Here is an 18,493-nt window from a genome sequence, read left to right as displayed (position 1 = left end):
TTGTGGTATCCACTAGTGTAAATATTTTAAATTGAAGATCGAATTTATTCATTGTATTCATATAAGGTCAAGGAGTGTAGCTATAAAAAAATCATCAAAATCGGAGTTAAAATAACCGTTAAATCGTGATTTTTTGTTGATAACAATCGAAAAGTTTTGTCCCGTTACTTAATCTTTGAATGTTTGTTTTTCGCGATTTTTTTGCTGATGCAATCTCGTAGAATATACCAAAATGTTTGATGGTTGGATTATTGACATTAGTTTCGTAGAATTCGTATCCCATCAAAACGAAAGATTCATTAACACTTAAGAGTTTATTCCTACTTTCATCAAGTATAACATTAGATTTTGTGGTATCCACTAGTGTAAATATTTTAAATTGAAAATTGAATTCATTCATACTATTCATATAGGGTCAAGGAGTGTAGCTGAAAAAAAAAATCATCAAAATTGGAGTTAAAATAAACGTTAAATTGTGATTTTTCGTTGATGACCGTCCAAAAGTTTTGTTCCTTTACTTGATCTCTGAATGTTTGTTTTTTGTGATTTTTGGCGTAAGCGATCTTGAAATATATATAAACATTTTTGACGGTTCGATCGTTGAAACTAGTTTCGTAGAATGCCTATCCCATCAAAACGGTAGATTCACTGACACTTAAGAGTTTGTTCATACTTTCATCAAGTATAACATAAGATTTTGTGGTATCCACTAGTGTAAATATTTAAAGGAAAACTAATGAAAAATGCTTGAAAACTTTGTGTTTTAACGATAAGGACAAAATAAAGGGTAAAGTGAATAGCACCACGATTGACCTTTTAGTGTGAAAAGTGGTTTTTCGTTAAAGTGAACAATACCGTAGGCTTGTCGTTAAAACTCTCTATATTTAAATTGAAGATTGAATTCATTTAGTGAATTCATACAGGGTCAAGGATTGTAACTGTAAAAAATCATCAAATCGAAGTTATAATAACTGTTAAATCGTGATTTTTTGTTGATAACCGCCGAAAAGTGTTGTCTCGTTACTTGATCTCTAAATGTTTGTTTTTTACAATTTTTGGCGTATGCGATCTTGAAGTATATACAAACATGTTTGATGGTTAGATCATTGAAATTAGTTTCATAGGATGCGTATCCCATCAAAACAATAGATTCACTAACACTTAGAGTTTATTCATACTTTCATTAAGTATAACATAACATTTTGTAGTATCCACTAGTGTAAATATTTTAAATTGAAGATCAAATTCATTCATTGTATTCGTATAGGGTCAAGGAGTATAGCTGTGAAAAATCATCAAAATCGGAGTTAAAATAATCGTTAAATCGTGGTTTTTTGTTGATAACCGTTGAAAAGTTTTGTCCCATTGCTTTATCTCTGAGTGTTTGTTTTTTGCGATTTTTGGTGTATGCGATCTTAAAGCATATACAAATAAATTTGACGATTGGATCATTGAAATTAATTTTGTAGAATGTGTATCCCATCAAAATGATAGATTCACTAACACTTAAAAGTTTATTCATACTTTCATTAATTATAACATACAATTTGTGGTATCCACTAGTGTAAATATTTTAAATTGAAGATCGAATTCTTTCATTGTATTCATATAGGGTCAAGGTGTGTAGCTTTTAAAAATCATCAAAATTGGAGTTAAAATAACCATTAAATCGTGATTTTTCTTTGACAACCGTCGAAATTTTTTATCCCGTTACTTTATTTCTGAATGCTTGTTTTTTGTGATTTTTGGCGTATACGATCTTGAACCATATACAAACATATTTGACGGTTGGATCGTTGAAATTAGTTTCGTAGAATGCGTATCCCATCAAAACGATAGATTCACCAACACTTAAGAGTTTATTCATACTTTCATTAAGTATAACATAAGATTTTGTGGTATCCACTAGTGTAAATATTTTAAATTGAAGATCGAGTTCTTTCATTCTATTCATATAGGGTCAAGGAGTGTAGCTGTAAAAAAATCATCAAAATTGGAGTTAAAATAACCGTTAAATCGTGATTTTTCGTTGATAACAGTCGAAGTGTTTTGTTCCATTACTTCATCTCTGAATGTTTATTTCTTGCAATTTTTGACGTACAAATAACCATACATTATGTGATGAATACAGATTCACCAAACAGGTTCGTCATTGATATTACATGATGGTCGATTATTAATACAATATATAGTTGACAATTATGAGAAGATTGAGGCACATAGACTTAGGCGGCTGCAAAGCAATCAACAAACTATTAGAGGAGAGTTATATCAAGGATTGCAAGACTCACTTGCATCGGGTGAATTTCATGCTGGTATGTACCAAATCCACACTTTCCAAGTTAATTTCTATTAGTTTACATTCCTAAAGAATTTTTATAAAAATGTATTTGAAATATCATCTTTAACAACAAATAGGAAATGTGGGATGAACAACAATACTCCCTTCATCTTTTGGTGGAAGCCCCCGTGATATGCATCAACGTTATCAAGATGCCATGGCATTGGTTCAAAAGTATGGGAAGCCAGACATATCATATATACTAAAACTTGTAGGGGTTGGATACTGTGGATGACCAGTGGGCTGACGTTTTTGCCCCTCAGTTTCTCCTCGCTTCCCGCTTTGTTGCCTGCTTCGTACAGTGGAAAGACGGTTTTGCCCCATTCTTTCCACGCGTCCGTCATCGTTGATATCTCGGCTTCGAGTTCGAGAGTATTCTAGCTATGTTCTTCTGTGATTGTTTGTTCTTCTTAAATATTGTGGTCTTTGCATCGAAAAATATTGGGGGAAAGTTCCTGCTTTTCGTGTTTTAAGGGAACTTATTTCTGTTCTCTAATTTGATGAGGGTTTTGCATCTTTTTAAACCTGGAGTGTGGGTGTTTTGCCCAGCCTCATAAAATTGGTCTCTATTTCTAGAGTTGCGATCGGGAGGTAAATATTTCGCAGTTTTTGCGTTCGTCTTTGTCTGGGATTCGCAAATCTTAGCCGGATCTGTTTCCTGTTTTCTTCTCCGTTTAAGCGCCGGTTGTCTTTAGATCGTTGGGAAATAAATTTTATACAACTGAGGTGTGATTCATAACTACTGTCTTTCAGTTTTTATTCTGTAATTTTGTTAGTTTGGATGAAACTGTAATAATTTTGTTTTGGGTTAGTTGTGGTCTTCACAAGCAGTGCTCCGTTTGGTGTCGTTTTGAACATCACAAGAGCCGCCTCCCTCCCCGCCGCTTCCAACGTCTCCTCTCCTTCTGAGGCCGACTGTGGATGTTTGTCTTTCTTCTCTCCTCTCTTTTTATTTATTTATTTTTTTATAATTTTTTTTGGAAATTAAGATTGCCTGCTTACTTCTTTTTCTTTTTTTTTCCCTATTTGTTTGTTGTTTTTTTAGTATTTGCCACTTCTGCTGGTGCCTCTGATATGTCGTTATTATTATGTTAATGCTGCTTTGATATTTGTTCGTTGTTTTTTAAGTGCATGAGATCGATCTTTGTTTTATTATTATTTTTTTCAACCGGTGTTTCATCTTTCTTGCTACATCAATTCGAAGAATTGGCTAAGAAAAAAAAAATTAGAATGAGTTGGAAACTGAGTAGAAAAATATTAGAGAGAGAAACAGAGAATGTGATTTGATAATTGGTAATATGATCAATCCTTGGGGACATATATATTATATCAAGTTAGATTAGAATTTTTTTGATTAAATTTGATTAAAATTTGATCATATAAAATAAAACAATTTATACATATTGGAAATATGCATTAAAAAGTTTAAGTCTCACATTACATGGATAAGAATGACTTTTTTAGATGTTTATATGTTTTTTACTGAAGAGTGTTTTGTGTTTCTACTGCCGATAACCAAATGTTGTAACGTATACCTTAATATATTTTCTTGCTGGTAAGCAAAGAGGTTTTTCACCAAAAATATTAGTTGCTGTTTTTGAGTTGCTCCATTTCTTTCAAAGTTTATTTCCTTAAGGGAATTAAGGTGTATGAAGCAACAAGTTATTATGGTTCTGATGCTTCTAAAATTTATGATTACAGGTTTCATTTGGCTGTTTGTTTTGCATGTTTCATTTTTGCAAAGTAAAGGACATATGCAACACCTTCCACGATTTTAGAACACTTGAAGGTGAGACCTAAGAAATAAAATAGCGGTATGAAAAGTTGTGATGGCATATTAATTCCCTTTTTTGTGAACTGATTTTAAAGCATATTTACCCATTTATTTTTTCATATTTTGTATACATTTGATTTATGATAGATTACGCATATACTTAACGTGTTTGCATAAATTTAATGCCTTAAGCTTACACCTTAACAAATACCTATGAAATCTGTAGTATTATCTAATTGAATTGGTTAGTTTTGATTTGCATTTTGTTAATTTATATATTTGTAATAGTCGACCGTGTTGAAATTTTAGTGTATCACTTTCTGTCAACACTCTGCTTCTTTTTCTTATTATATTTTCTATGTTTAAATAGCATGAACATACTAAAAACCTGTTAATTACAAACTATCCATTACAAGTTTGTACTGCCTGTTTTCTTCTTTTACATCCAGTAGTTTTAAGACCCGCAGCAACGCGCGGGCACTATTGCTAGTTTCTAACTATGACGTGTAATCCATCATGGGAGGAGATAACAAGTGAATTATTTCCTGGCCAAACACCACAAGATAGGCCAGACTTGCTAACTAGAATTTTCAGAACCAAATACGAACATCTGAAGAAAGTTATTTACAACACTGGAGTTCCTGGTAAGACAATCGCTCATGTGCATGTAATTGAATTTCAAAAAAGGGGTCTGCCACATTGTCACATGCTTATTATTCTTGAAGAGTCAGACAAGTTAAACACACTTGATGACTATGATCGCATTGTGAGAGTTGAAATTCCATACAGAGAAGAAGAACCTGAGTTATACAATATTGTCCTGAAACATATGATCTATGGACTGTGTGGGGCTCTTAATCCAAACTCTCCATGTATGAAAAATGGAAGCTGTAAAAAAGCCTTTCCTAAGCAGTTTTATGAAGTCACTGTGCAAGGAAATAATTGTTACCCAGTGTACATGAGGCGCAATGATGGTAGATATGTTGCTTTAGATCGAAACATTGAAGTAGAAATAGATAATAGGTGGGTTGTTCCATATAACCCATGGCTATTATTGAAGTATGATTCTCGTATAAATGTTGAGGTCTGTAGCAGCATAAAGTGTGTCAAGTATCTGTATAAATATGTGTACAAGGGACCTGATCGTGTTTCCTTAAAGGTACGTTTGGGACCATCTTATGATGAAATATCAAAATACTTAGACGCAAGATGGATTTATGCTTCAGAAGCTTTATGGAAATTTTTTTCTTTCCCTATGAATCGTATATATCCTTCAGTAGAGCGGCTGCAAGTTCATCTTCCAAATAGGCATCAAGTCAGATATTATAGTCACATCTCAATTATGGAAGTTCTGTCTAACACAAGCAACTCAAAGACGATGCTCACCGAATTTTTCCGTATCAACTGCACTGATCCATTTGCAAGACAATGGTTATATAGAGAATTCCCTGAACATTATAGATGGGTTGCCACTGGAAAAAAATGGCAAAGGAGTGTTTCACAACAAAAGGTTATCGGACTAATTTATACAGTATGTCCATCTGAAGGTGAACGATTTTGCTTACGTACTCTATTAAATCATGTCGGAGGTCCCATATCATTCGATCATCTTCTGATAGTTAATGGAGTTGCATTTCCAACATTTAAGCAAACGGCTGAAAGGAAGGGTTTGCTTGAGGATGACAATAGCATTCACCAATGCCTCCTAGAAGCTGCAACAACTCACATGCCATCAGCTTTGCGTAGGTTATTTGTCACAATATTAGTGTATTGTGAACCTATTGGAGTGCGTACTTTATGGGAGGAATTTCATTCATTTATGAGGCAAGACTACCCAACATCCAGCAGCTCAAATAATAGGGTTATCATCAATCTTTTGTTGCAGGATCTGAATGCATTGTTACAACAACATGGTAAAAGAATTCATGATTATGATCTTCCACAAATTCATATGTCCATGAATAGCTCAGCAACTCTAACAAATATACAAGATGAGCTCGCAGTTCATGCTCCCCCAAAAGACCTGCAATCAATTTAGACATTAAACAATGATCAACGCATTGCATTCGACACAATCATGAGAGCTGTTACATGTAATCAATCAGCAGCTTTCTTTGTAGATGGCCCCGACGGTACTGGAAAGACTTACCTTTATCGTGCAATTCTTGCTTCGCTAAGGAGTAATGGCCTCATAGCTATTGCAACAGTCACATCTGGTATTGCAGCTACTATTGTACCTGGAGGAAGAACAGCACATTCACGATTTAATATTCCTATTGACTTATTGTCCACCAACACTTACTCTATAAGCAAGCAATCAGATTTGGCAGAACTTCTAAGGCGTGCAGTTGTTCTTAGATGGGATGAAGCCACTATGATTCATAAGAAAGCAATTGAGGCTTCAGATAGAACCTTACGAGATATCACTACTAGAAAATATTATTTTGCCGACAAATTCTTAGCCGACAAAGTAAAATTTTATCGGCACAAGAGTCATTTACCGACTAAAATTCTAATTTATCGGCTAAATATTCAAGCCAAAACCAATTTATAGCATTAATTTTAGCCGAGAAAATTCAAATATTAACCGACGATCATTTTGTCGGCATAAATACAATGTCCTGACGAGTTTAATTTTGACGGGTAAACTGCCCCCTTCCCTGCTATCTTAGAATACTATACGACGATTTCGGGGCAACAAAAAATATTTCGTCAGCTGAGGAAATAACTATTAACCAAAAATAAGGCGCGGAATAAAAGCGCGGTTTCAGAACAGTAGCGCGGAGTTAGAAAAAGAGAAAAAAATTAAGCGCTTTAGTCAAACACGAAGCTGTTATTTCTCTCCGTCCTACTCCCTCTCCCTCGCCCTCTCCCTCTCCCTCTCCCTCTCCCTCGTCGCTGCAAATACACAGACCGACCGACTGCCTCCTTCGGCTGGAGATCGAAACTGCCGTCAAATTCAAAGCCCTCAAAAAGGTTTTTTTTTTTTTTTTTTTTTTTTTCTTTCCCTTCTAATTGTCATCTTCAATTTAAGTTCTGATGCATAAACCCATCAATTGTCTCTGTAATTCTCTTAGGGTTGTCAAAATTGAAATGGAATTTGTGGGCTTGAATTTGTATTAGGTTGCGAGCCTATCGTGTGTTATGTTTATTAGGTTGGATAAAAAAAACCATCAAAGCTGCCAAGAACTCGAAGGTCAGTGATCTCTTTAAGTGATTATCTTCCTTCTCCTCTCTAATTCTATGTCTGCCAGTTCAATTTGTAGGATCTAATTTAGGGTTTTAAGTTGGAAAATTTAATTTAACATTTTAAGTTGCAAGGCTTGGTGTATACGACAATTTGGGTTGTTAATTTTGATTGTTGATCCACTTCCTAATCCCCACATGTTATTTGGGACTCGACCGAACACAGAGGGGCAAATGTTTTGTGGAAGGGACTGAGGAACAGGGCAAAGGTTTTGGAATCTGCACTAGATGATGCTAATAGTAGAGGTTCGTGTAATGCCACATCTTAATTTTTTTTGTTCCAAGTAATGTTGTAATATATTACTTTTTCAATTGTGGTTTCCTGTTATCTATGATTGGTTGTGATGTTAATGTTAAATTACATTCTTTTTGGTGTTCTAGCTATGTTGATCGCGGTTTCTGGTTTTGATTGTGACCAAATTGTTGTTGTGGTTGAGTCTTAGTTTACTATGTAACATGCAGGATCCGACATTGAAGAATCGTGCAAGGCAAGTGATGTAGAGAAGACGAGAGCTGCAACTGCGATTAATACAATCTTGTCCAGAGTTAATGGCCATCCTAACTAGTTTGTGGGCAGAGATCCAGCTTATCAGGGGTAGGCCTTCTCAGTTCAGCCTTAATTTTATCTCTTACAGTCGTACTGATGATTTTACATTTTATTTTCTTTGATATGATTGTGTTGCCTTGCAGAACTGATCTCCACTTGCCAGACATGAGCAAGGAGTTTATGCAAGTGATGCCTTCTTCAAATTGACGGGTAACATGTACAATGTTAGCTATTTGCCAGGATCTCTCTAAACCCTTCTAAACTCCTTGTTGTTTGCAAATCTTTTGAATAATCCAACATATGTAGTTGTTACACAACTCATATGTAGATGTGTACAATCTTGGCAGAGCTGTAACTATGCGTTTTGTGTTGCACAAGTAATCCTGTTCTCAAGAGCGGTTCAGTTTACTGCTGCAAACTTTCATCGTGTATTGTTGACAAATTGGTTAGGCTTTCATGGTTTATCGTAACACTATGGTGTTATTGCAGCCCATCCCCAATTTCTAATTTTTAACAGCTTGTTGTATCAAAGTGTCTTCTATTGAATGTGTTTTCTTCTTGCCAAGGATGCTTTTTAGCTATCGGTTCTTTATACGATTCTCTCTCCTCTCAGAAACCCAGACCCGAACCCAGTTGCCGATACCCAGATCATTGTAGGTCTATAACCTTTCTCTTATTTGAAATTTCAATTTTCAAGGTTCGATCCATCTATATTCGCTTAATCTGTAATTTGGAGTTTATTTCTTCTTTTTTGATTTTCTGGTCAATAGATGTTTTCAGGTCCAGTGTTCTTCTTTCGAAAGATTTCTAATAGCTTGGTTTGACAAGTGCAAGTCTATATTAACTTAGTCTTCTCTTCATCAAAATTATAATAATAATACTATTAAATTAGTCTTGTTATTTTTATTCCAGGTGCGTGTGCTTGAAATTAATGTAGTTGCACTTGCTTATGAGGCTGGTGATGGTGAATTTTATCTCAAGTATATCGTATGAATTATCCCTCTGTTATGTTTTCTCATGGATTCCTAACTTGTGTTACTCTATCATTCAGCTAATGACAAGAATATATTGCATATTTTGTCCCTCTATTGTGCACAACACTCTGAGCAAGGAGCTTTGTACTGGTAAGTTTGATTGTGCTAGGAATATATTGTACGCTTTGCTTGCTCTGCCTTGTGTTTATTTCAAGTACATAGACGAATAGTTTGATTATGTCTATGCTAGACACGAGCAAGGAGCATTGTGTAAGCAATTTTGATTCCCCAATAAGTTACAACTGTCGTCATTAATAAAATTTGATCAAGTTGTGAGAAATTTTTTATGTTTGAGGATTTTCTTTGTATTCTTGAGGGCAACTAATTAATCCCAGAGTTGAATATCTTTTAATTATTATTGCGTAACTTATTGTACCTTCTTTCATTCATTTTGAATTGCATCTTATTAAGGGATTAAAGAGTAGCTCTCTAATGGTAGGTGGTCTGAGATGTTGATTGCAAGGTTTGGAATATCTTTTACCATATGCTTGATTACATGAGTACATGCTTTATCATCCAAGATGCAAGTGAAATTCAAGTCTTGATTCAAGTCTGACTATATGCTTTACATGAGTACATGCATTATCAGAAGTGACATATTTCGGCTGAATACTCACGCTAGATCAATTATTAGTCAATTACAATTGTAAATTTGAATACGATTGTATGTAATCATCCATTCTAATTCGACAACCATGCCAAGTTTTCTAAAAACATAACATATAATTATAAGAACAAACTTATAAATTTCCCAAGGCAATCCAAACCTATTTGGTCGGTTCACATCCCCCAATTGCATGATCTCTTTCCCATATTCTTCCTAATCCTATTTTGCCGCCTCATGATCTCCGTCCCATAATATTTTAATTATTCCAATTGTCGGTTCACATCCCCAATTGTCGGTTCACATCCCTCAATTGCATGCTAATCCTATTTTGTCGCCTCATGATCTCCCTCCCAATTGCATGCTAATCCAAATTGCTCATGACTTCCCTCCCATATTCTTTGCTCGCGCCATTCGATTTCAGTTTCATAATAATTCTTATTTATCTTGTAACAACTTGGCGGGATCTTTTCCGCTATGAAACAATTTTGACGATTCTATCCCTAGGTTTATATATTAGTGTTCTTGCACTCTTAGCTGATTTTATCATCTCTCACTTCTCTTGCTCTCACGATCGTCTCCATAATTTTGCAAAAGCTACACCACAAGCAACCAGATTTATTCTTACCAATGAATTCTAATGCACTCGATATATGTATTTACATTTAACTTAAACTTGTTTTTTTTTTTTTTTTTTTTTTTTTTTTTTTTGTAGATGCCAATGATTAGCCAAAAAAGGAAACGACCTCTTGTGTCAACAAGACTCCTGCCTCTGCCATCCCAGTTACGATCTACATTTGCTATCAGAGTTGCTCCTCCTACTTTTCGTCAAGAGATTAAATAAATTATAGGCCTTTAATGAAATTTTGGTTAATATTTCGACGAAAGATATAAACATACCTTGTTACACTTTAATAAAAAAGGAAAACTAAAGAAAAATCCTTAAAAATATCCTGTTATATTCTGGCTGGGATCTTCCCGCTCATAGATAATGTATATGAATCAAATAAATGAACGGTTTATCATGAATCTGTTACTTGGTACCAACACCGTCCCTTAGTTTCATATACACTACAACAGATTGGTCCTTTAGCGAGAAACGTTTCAGCGAGAACATTATCTTTCACAGTGTAGAGTTGCTTTTGGCGAGGAAAATTTTGAGTTCTCGCAAAAAGAGAGCTCATTTGGTCTCCTTACATCTCTAAGAAACAGCGCGGAAAAAATAATTTCGGCGAGAAAATTGTTTTGTTGCTGTACATAATGCTAGTGAGGAAAAATTGTTCTTCTCACTCTAGGTTTAGCGGGAATTATATTCCCTTCCCGCCAAAATATTAGTGAGGAAATTATTGTTTTTCTCACTGAATAAATTTTTAAAGAGAAAAATGGGTTCTTGTTGTAGCATTCCCGTATAATTTTCTAAAAGTTTCAAATAGGGCGCCTTGTATTCACATTTACAGCGAGAAATTTTGTATTTGGGTCGCATAAGTGTTCAGCGAGAAAAAAATTTCTCGCTGACGGCCCAAGTTTGAGAAACTTAATATTTCTAATTGTTATAAGGACAATACAATGTTATAAGGTTGATCTAATGTGTTCATCGTACTCTTATAGGGTTGAGGAGTATTTGTAAAAGAAATCATCAAAATCGGAGTTAAAATAACCGTTAAATCGTGAGTTTTCATTTATAACCGTTGAAAGGTTTCGTCCCGTTACCTAATATCTGAATGTCTATTTTTTTTTGTGACTTTTTATGTATGCGATCTTGGAGCATATACAAACAAGTTTGACGGTTGGATCGTTGAAACTAGTTTTGTAGAATGTGTATTCCGGGAAATCGATAGATTCAACAAACACTAGGAGTTTATTTTATACTTCCATTAAGTAGAATTAGTGCAAATATTTTAAATTGAAGATCGATTTTTGTTCATAGTATTCTTATATGGTTGAGGAGTGTAATTGTAAAAAATCATCAAAATCGGAGTTAAAATAATTGTTAAATCATGAGTTTTCTTTTATAACCGTCCAAAGGTTTTGTCCCGTTACCTAATATCTGAATGTCATTTTTTTGTGATTTTTTACGTATGCGATCTTGGAGCATATACAAACAAGTTTGACGGTTGGATCGTTGAAAGTAGTTTTGTAGAATGTGTATTCCGTCAAAACGATAGATTCAACAAACACTTGAAGTTTATTTTATACTTTCATTAGATAGAACATAATATTTTGTGGTATCCATTAGTGCAAATATTTTAAATTGAAGATCAAATTTTTTTCATTGTATTCTTATAAGGTTGAGGAGTGTATTTGTAAAAAATCATCAAAATCGGAGTTAAAATCACCGTTAAATCGTGACGTTTCGTTTATAACCGTCGAAAGGTTTCATCCCGTTACCTAATATCTGAATGTCAGGTTTTTGCAATTTTTTATATATGCAATCTTGGAGCATATACAAATAAGTTTGACGGTTGGATCTTTGAAACTAGTTTTGTAGAATGTGTATCCCTTCAAAACGAAAGATTCAGCAAACACTTGGAGCTTATTTTATACTTTCATTAAGTAGAACATAATATTTTGTGGTATCAACTAGTGCAAGTATTTTAAGTTGAAGATTGAATTGGTTCATCGTACTCTTATAGGGTTAAGGAGTGTATTTGTAAAAAATATCAAAATCGAAGTTAAAATAATCATTAAATCGTGAGTTTTCGTTTTCAAAATGTTTCGTTCGGTTACCTAGTATTTGAATGCTAGTTTTTTGCAAATTTTTACGTATACGATCTTGAAGTATATACAAACAAGTTTGACGGTTAGATTAGCTATAAGATTTAATCTTACATATGTGAGATTAAATCCTTACCGTTGAATTTAATCTAGCAATTAAATCATAAAAGTGTTTTTGGCGGGCTGCCAAAATTTTGGCGTGGCGCCTAAAAACTAAATTTCCAAAGAGAATCGCGCGCTCTCTCCTCCTTTTCATTTCTCTCCCACAACTTCTCTGCCTTTCCTCTTTCAGAAACAAATGCCTAGCCTCCATCCTTCATTTCTCAAACTCTCGCAACTTCTCTCTCTCCATCGCTTTGTCGCAATCCACGGCCTCCTCTCCATGTCGCTTGCTGCCCACCACCGAAAATTCAAGAACCCAAGAGATCCATTCCAACAAAACACAAATCCACACCTAATTCTCATCTCCCAGACCCAGACTCACGAGACCAGCCCATGATGTACAGATCAGGCGTCGCCGACTCCGGCTTCTAAGGATTTCTATCAAATTTCGATCCGTTTGAGTCGTCGTAGACAGCCCGACTTCACTCTTCCCTCCGTCGTCTTTCACTATCGATCCACCGCTGCATTAATTTGTCGGCCGTTTTGCAGGTGCGATTTAGAATCAGAAGCATGCACAGAATCACCATCGCCATGGTCAGATCCGCTCCTCCATTTTGACTGCTCTTCATAAATTGGGCTCAGCCGGGCAAGTCAGGATTCCAAACCTCCTGATCTTGGTGCAGACACACTCACAGGTAAAATTTTCTCACCTTCTACTTTTAATTTCATCTCCGATCATAGTAGATCAAAGAAAAATAGAAGATGACTGTCTTATGATGTATTCTCTGTGTAGAAGCCTCCAGATCGAAGACGACACCAAGTTCTCAAATCCAAGATGAAAAGGTATAATCCACGCCTCTGCAACTGTTTGTGTCCCTGATATATATATATATATATGCCATTAGTTTTTTTTTTTTAATTTATTTTTTTCGTTTTCCATGTTTTTATTGGAAAATGAAATAATTGTATTTGCTTTGATTGAATCGCATTTATGGATGAAACTATTTCGGTTCGAGTTCTATGATCTAGGTATCCAATTTTTGGTTGATTTGGGCATCCATTTGTATAATATTTGTTTTTCCTTTCTATAACACTTGCAGGTTGTCTATGGCTAAGTGGAATTCTGGGCTAGATAGCTTACAACTGGTATCAGCACAGCATGGAGACCAGTGTGAGTATCATTCACGCTAGGTAATTTTGATATTTGAGGATTAACTTGATTAGTAGGTGTCTATATCTTCTTGTTTACACTGATAAAGATTATAAACAGTGATGAATTAGGATGCTTTAGTATAGTTTATTTATGTTTTCAGGTGCATATGCTTATGTTCTAGAGTTATAATCTACTTAGCTAGGTGATTGGTATTGTTATGTTTATATAAATTATAGACCTTTCAAGGATTTATATCATCTACTTATGATTTACTTGCTAAGACTACTACTCCTAGTCTCGAAAGTTTCTCCCTATTTCCTTCTTTTTCTCTTGAATAAATTCTCAAATCGTTGCTTGAATATGACTTCTCTAACTCTCTCGTTATTTGAATTGGAATGTTGATGATGTGGCACACCAAAACCATAAAAATAATAGTTCTGAACCTTTTAGGATAGTCTTAAACTCTTATAGAAACTCTCTTTTTGCTTTGCACGTTTTCTTTAATTAAAACTTGTAAATCCGAAATCACCTTGCAAATACCACTTAAGGACAGACGTCCTGTACAAAAATTGCTATAACGTCTTCTACAGAAATCGGAATCATGAACCGTAAAATTCCTCTGAAAGCTAACTTCCATATTTTTCCAATGGTATAAGGCTCAACACTTGGTTCCTTCTGAGGAAGTGCAGTTTAACTCATAAAGTTGGCTGACCTGCACAGTCAGTTCCTACTTCCAGGATACTAAACTCATTTCAATCGAAAAAGTGCTCTGTTTTCTTCTTTCTTCATCTTCACTCTTCAAACCTAAGAAACACGTAAACTAATTGAAACAAAGAAAATATTGAATTGCATTTACAAGATAACTTAGTAACATAATGACATTAAAAAAGTAGTAAAGTAGAAAATAACAAAGAAAAAATTCAATATGTCCTCTCTACTTTCTTATATGACATGTAATAAAGACCAGATGATCATGTTGCCTTGTTTACAGAGTGTGAGAATCATGTTGTCTTGCTGTTAATAATGTTCATCTTGTTGTTTACAGTGATGAATGACATATAAGTAGTTGATGCTAACTTGATTATTACCTGGTATCTATTAAACATGTAATTTGCTAGGTTGTGATGCTGCAAGGGGTCGGTAAGTTAACATCATTAGTAGATATCTTTATCTTGTTTACACATTTATGGTTTCATAAGTTATTTTTTTTAGAAATATCACTCTAGTGTGGCCTTGCGTTTCCTTAATGTCAATGATATTTAGCACCCTTAATGTTTGCTAATCAAGTTTTTTTATTTGTCTTTCTTCCACAGTTGTTTGATATACTGGAATGTTTCATGATGATCCTCATCGTTTCCTGATTTAGTGATGCTGCATATCAACGTGATGAGGACTATAGTGAGAATGGTGATACTCAAGGATATTTTATCTATATTATAGTAATGTTGAAATGAAAACATAGATATTTTTGTATTTTGTTACTAAACCGAATTGTGAACCTTACATTAGCTTATATTACAAGAATTTTGTGTTGTTCCTACATTAATTCTTCATTCCCGCCCCTTCTTGATCTCTTAAGCTTGCTTGTTTGTGATGGTTAAAAATATTATTAAAAACAAATGCGAATAAAAATTAGAAAACATTGGACTTGGCATGTTTTGTCGGCACAAAAATAATTAGCCGACAAATGTTTTTGTTCACAAAAGATTCAACCAACCAATTGTTTTGTCTACACAAGTAATTTGAGCCGACAAACTAGTTTGTTAGCATAGGAGTATGTAGCCGAAAAACCATTTTGTCGCGACAAGATTACTCAGTTGACAAAATGTTTTGTTGCGACAAGATCATTAAGCCGACAAATAACTTCATCGTGAAAAAACAATCTATGCTGACAAAATATTTTGTCGCAATGTTGTTTTGGTGACGAGCACAGTTTGTCGGCTGAGATTTGTTGCCTTAAAAATGAGCCGACGAAATATCAAGATTCGTCGAGAAAGACCTTGCGCGACATGCTTTTAGCGACAAAATTGCCGACAAAATTTTTCGTTGGGAAAGGCTATTTGCCGACGAATTTTGACTTTTGCCGACAAACTAATTTTGTCGGCAAAGTGGAAATTTCTAGTAGTGTATAACAGGCATGGAAACACAATTTGGTAGCAAAGTGATGATTCTTGGAGGAGATTTTCATCAAGTTCTTCCCGTTATGCCCCATGGAACCAAAGCACAACTGATAGATGCACACATTGTAAAGTCCTCATTATGGAACGAGATTCAAGTTATCCGGTTGAAACATAATATGAGAGCTCAACAAGACCCAGATTTTGCAGAATTCCTACTCCGTGTTGGTGATGGAAATGAGTCATTTGTAGAAGATGATATGATTAGAATCCCGGATTCATTTGTTATTCCTTGGCATGGCGATGAATCAATCGGTGAGCTTATTGGTTTTGGAATTCCAAGATTAGAGGAGAATGCTTTCAACATTTCTTATATGGTTAATAGGGTTATCATCACCCCAAGGAATAAGGACATTGACAAGTTAAATGAAGTGGTGTTAAACTCATTTCCTGGGGAACAACACATTTATTACTCTTTTGATAGAGTTGAGGATGACCCTCAAAACTTATATCAACATGAGTTTTTGAATTCTATAACTCCAGGTGGCTTGCCTACTCATAAGTTGACATTGAAGTTGGGTGCACCAATCATGCTCCTTAGAAATATTGATCCGAAAACTGGGTTATGCAATGGAACAAGGTTGATATGTCGGCGATTCTTTCCAAATTGCATAGATGTTGAAATATTAACTGGGCATTTTAAGGGCACAAGAGTCTTCTTGCCACGCATTCCTTTGAAGCCTTCGGAAAATGTAAAGCTTCCGTTCTCTTTTATACGTTGACAATTTCTTGTAAGATTAAGGTTTGTACTGACCATAAACAAATCTCAAGGCCAAACAATTCCATATGTGGGTGTCTATCTTCCTAATCATGTGTTCAGCCATGGCCAACTTTATGTAACTTTGTCAAGAGGAGTTTCCACATAGACAACCAAGGTCCTTCTAAGAAATGGTGTCATTGCAGGACAATCTAGAGTTTATACAAAGAATGTTGTATATAAAGATGTTCTAACATCATGCCATATGCAACAAGATGAATAAAACATCAGGTTTACTTACTTATCCCTTTAACATTATTTTCTTTCTTTTTTTTGCCAAAATGAATCAATTATTACAAATTGATATTTTTCATTTAGACTTGAATATAAAATTTGGACTGGGGGTACCAAAACCTCAAATAAATACAAAGACCATCTTATCTTTGGATGTTTCTACCCTAAATAGTTTGACGAATGTCTTACTTAGTTTCCCAATACATATGTGGTATTTTAGTTTTGAATTTCAGTTTTTTTCTTATATGTTTTGATGTCCTGCTCATATGGTAATGCTTTGTCCAGGTTCTGTCATGCCCTGCTCATATGGTAATGCTTTGTCCAGGTTCTGTCATGCCCTGCTCATATGGTAATGCTTTGTCCAGGTTCTGTCATGCCTTCCAAATTGTTCTACCAATTTAAAAAGTAAGTCATATTCAATTCCTTGAAGATTTGGAATTTAAGGTGCAATTGCTACAGATTGTAACTCTGTTATGCATTTTCTTTTTACAGCAATTGTTAGCTTTGCAAATGTTTCTAGCACTCAAATGTTGTATATAAAGATGTGCTAACATCATGCCATATGCATCAAGATGAATAAAATGTAAGGTTATTTACTTCTCCCTTTAACATTATTTTCTTCCTTTTTTTGCCAAAATGAATCAATTATTACAAATTGCTATTTTTCATTCAAACTTTAGTATAAATTTTGGTTCTCTTTAATCTATTTGTGAATGAAAGAACTACTTGGCCTATTTCTAAAGCTTCATACAATAGTTATATATATATAAGGTTGGCTGCCTTTAATGTATTCAATTTCAAAATAAAAAATACTTAATATGGCTTGCCATCGTGCAAAAATTTGTTTTGATGCAATGTTTTGAACATCTTTTTGTAAAACATGTTTTGTAAATTTGCAATCGACTATGACTAAAAACTTTTGATTTAATAAATCATCTTGAAATTTGCTAATGCATAATACAATAGATAATATTTGTTTTTTAATAGTACTATAATTACTTTGTGCTGGATTCCATACTCCTGAATGGAAATGAACAATTTGTTTAAGAGATCTGGAAGAAATGGACTGTTTGAGAATACCTCTGTAACAAATTTCAGAGGCATCAATTTCAACAATTTTGAATGAATTGGGGGTTGGAATGGCAAGACAAGGCAAAGTGTTAACATGTGATTTGATTTGCTTGACGATGGAAGTATGAGTATTGGACCATGGTGAGGGATTTTCTTTGAGACGATCAAACAAGGGTTTGCATTGCTGTCTAAGATGAGGATAGAATTCGGCATCATAATTTAATGATCCTAGAAATCTCTGTAATTGGGTTTTGTCAGTGATTTCATCTGGAAACTTATCTGCAAATTGAATTACTTTATCTATTGGTTGAATGGTTGACTGGTGGATATTGTATCCTAAAAACCTAATCTTGGTTTGGAACAACTTGATTTTGCTTGCTGAGACAACTAATCCATTTGACTTAATTATCCTAGCAAATATGTTTAAGTGTTTCCAATGCTCATCTATCGATTTGGAATAAATGAGAACATCATCAATATAAACAATTGAGAAATGACTGTATTGATTAAATATTTCATTCATGATATTTTGAAATTCACTGGGTGCATTCTTAAGACCGAAAGGCATTACATTCCATTCATAATGACCAAAAGGAGTGACAAATGCTGTTTTGTATTTATCATCCTCATAAATTTGAATTTGCCAAAATCCAGACTTCATGTCAAATTTTGAGAAAATGACAGCTTGACTGAGTCTCTTAATTGAATCTCTTTTGTTAGGAATTGGATATCGTATCC

The 18,493-nt window shown here is 34.4% G+C and overlaps 2 protein-coding genes and 2 long non-coding RNA genes across 6 annotated transcripts; all 4 read left to right on the top strand.

Moving 5' to 3' along the window:
* Window positions 1-4,614: 4,614 nt before the first annotated feature.
* On the top strand, window positions 4,615-6,153 carry LOC137728370 (uncharacterized). The gene has a single exon (XM_068467179.1). The coding sequence runs from the start codon at window positions 4,615-4,617 to the stop codon at window positions 6,151-6,153; it is 1,539 nt and encodes a 512-aa protein (XP_068323280.1).
* A 767-nt stretch (window positions 6,154-6,920) lies between these two features.
* LOC137710004 (uncharacterized) lies at window positions 6,921-10,593 on the top strand. Of its 3 annotated transcripts, none has more exons than XR_011064956.1 (7): window positions 6,922-7,091; window positions 7,239-7,311; window positions 7,528-7,607; window positions 7,824-7,956; window positions 8,052-8,118; window positions 8,821-9,032; window positions 10,262-10,593. It is a non-coding gene; the product is annotated as an uncharacterized lncRNA (long non-coding RNA). The 3 variants fall into 3 exon arrangements; XR_011064957.1 differs by having other exon boundaries at window positions 6,923-7,091; window positions 8,960-9,032; XR_011064955.1 differs by having other exon boundaries at window positions 6,921-7,091; window positions 8,052-9,032.
* Window positions 10,594-12,883: 2,290 nt separating this feature from the next.
* Window positions 12,884-15,028, top strand: LOC137718360 (uncharacterized). The gene is made up of 4 exons (XR_011065872.1): window positions 12,884-13,058; window positions 13,157-13,206; window positions 13,464-13,554; window positions 14,830-15,028. It is a non-coding gene; the product is annotated as an uncharacterized lncRNA (long non-coding RNA).
* Window positions 15,029-15,653: 625 nt separating this feature from the next.
* On the top strand, window positions 15,654-17,186 carry LOC137728362 (uncharacterized). Its single transcript, XM_068467173.1, has 3 exons — window positions 15,654-16,385; window positions 16,970-17,049; window positions 17,177-17,186. Exons 1-3 carry the CDS (start codon window positions 15,654-15,656, stop codon window positions 17,184-17,186), a joined length of 822 nt encoding a protein of 273 aa, XP_068323274.1.
* Window positions 17,187-18,493: the final 1,307 nt, after the last annotated feature.

Source organism: Pyrus communis, chromosome 1 (assembly GCF_963583255.1).
Source record: "Pyrus communis chromosome 1, drPyrComm1.1, whole genome shotgun sequence".
Lineage (NCBI taxonomy): Eukaryota > Viridiplantae > Streptophyta > Magnoliopsida > Rosales > Rosaceae > Pyrus > Pyrus communis.
The sequence above is the reverse complement of the archived record's forward strand: the minus strand, read 5'-3'. Positions and strand labels throughout refer to the sequence as shown.

Coding starts and splice junctions, on each gene's coding strand:
- LOC137728370 (XM_068467179.1), top strand. CDS start 4,615: ATGACGTGTAATCCATCATGGGAGGAGATAACAAGTGAATTATTTCCT.
- LOC137728362 (XM_068467173.1), top strand. CDS start 15,654: ATGGAAACACAATTTGGTAGCAAAGTGATGATTCTTGGAGGAGATTTT. Junction 16,386..16,969: donor CTTTGAAGCCTTCGGAAAAT/GTAAAGCTTCCG, acceptor TGCTTTGTCCAG/GTTCTGTCATGCCCTGCTCA.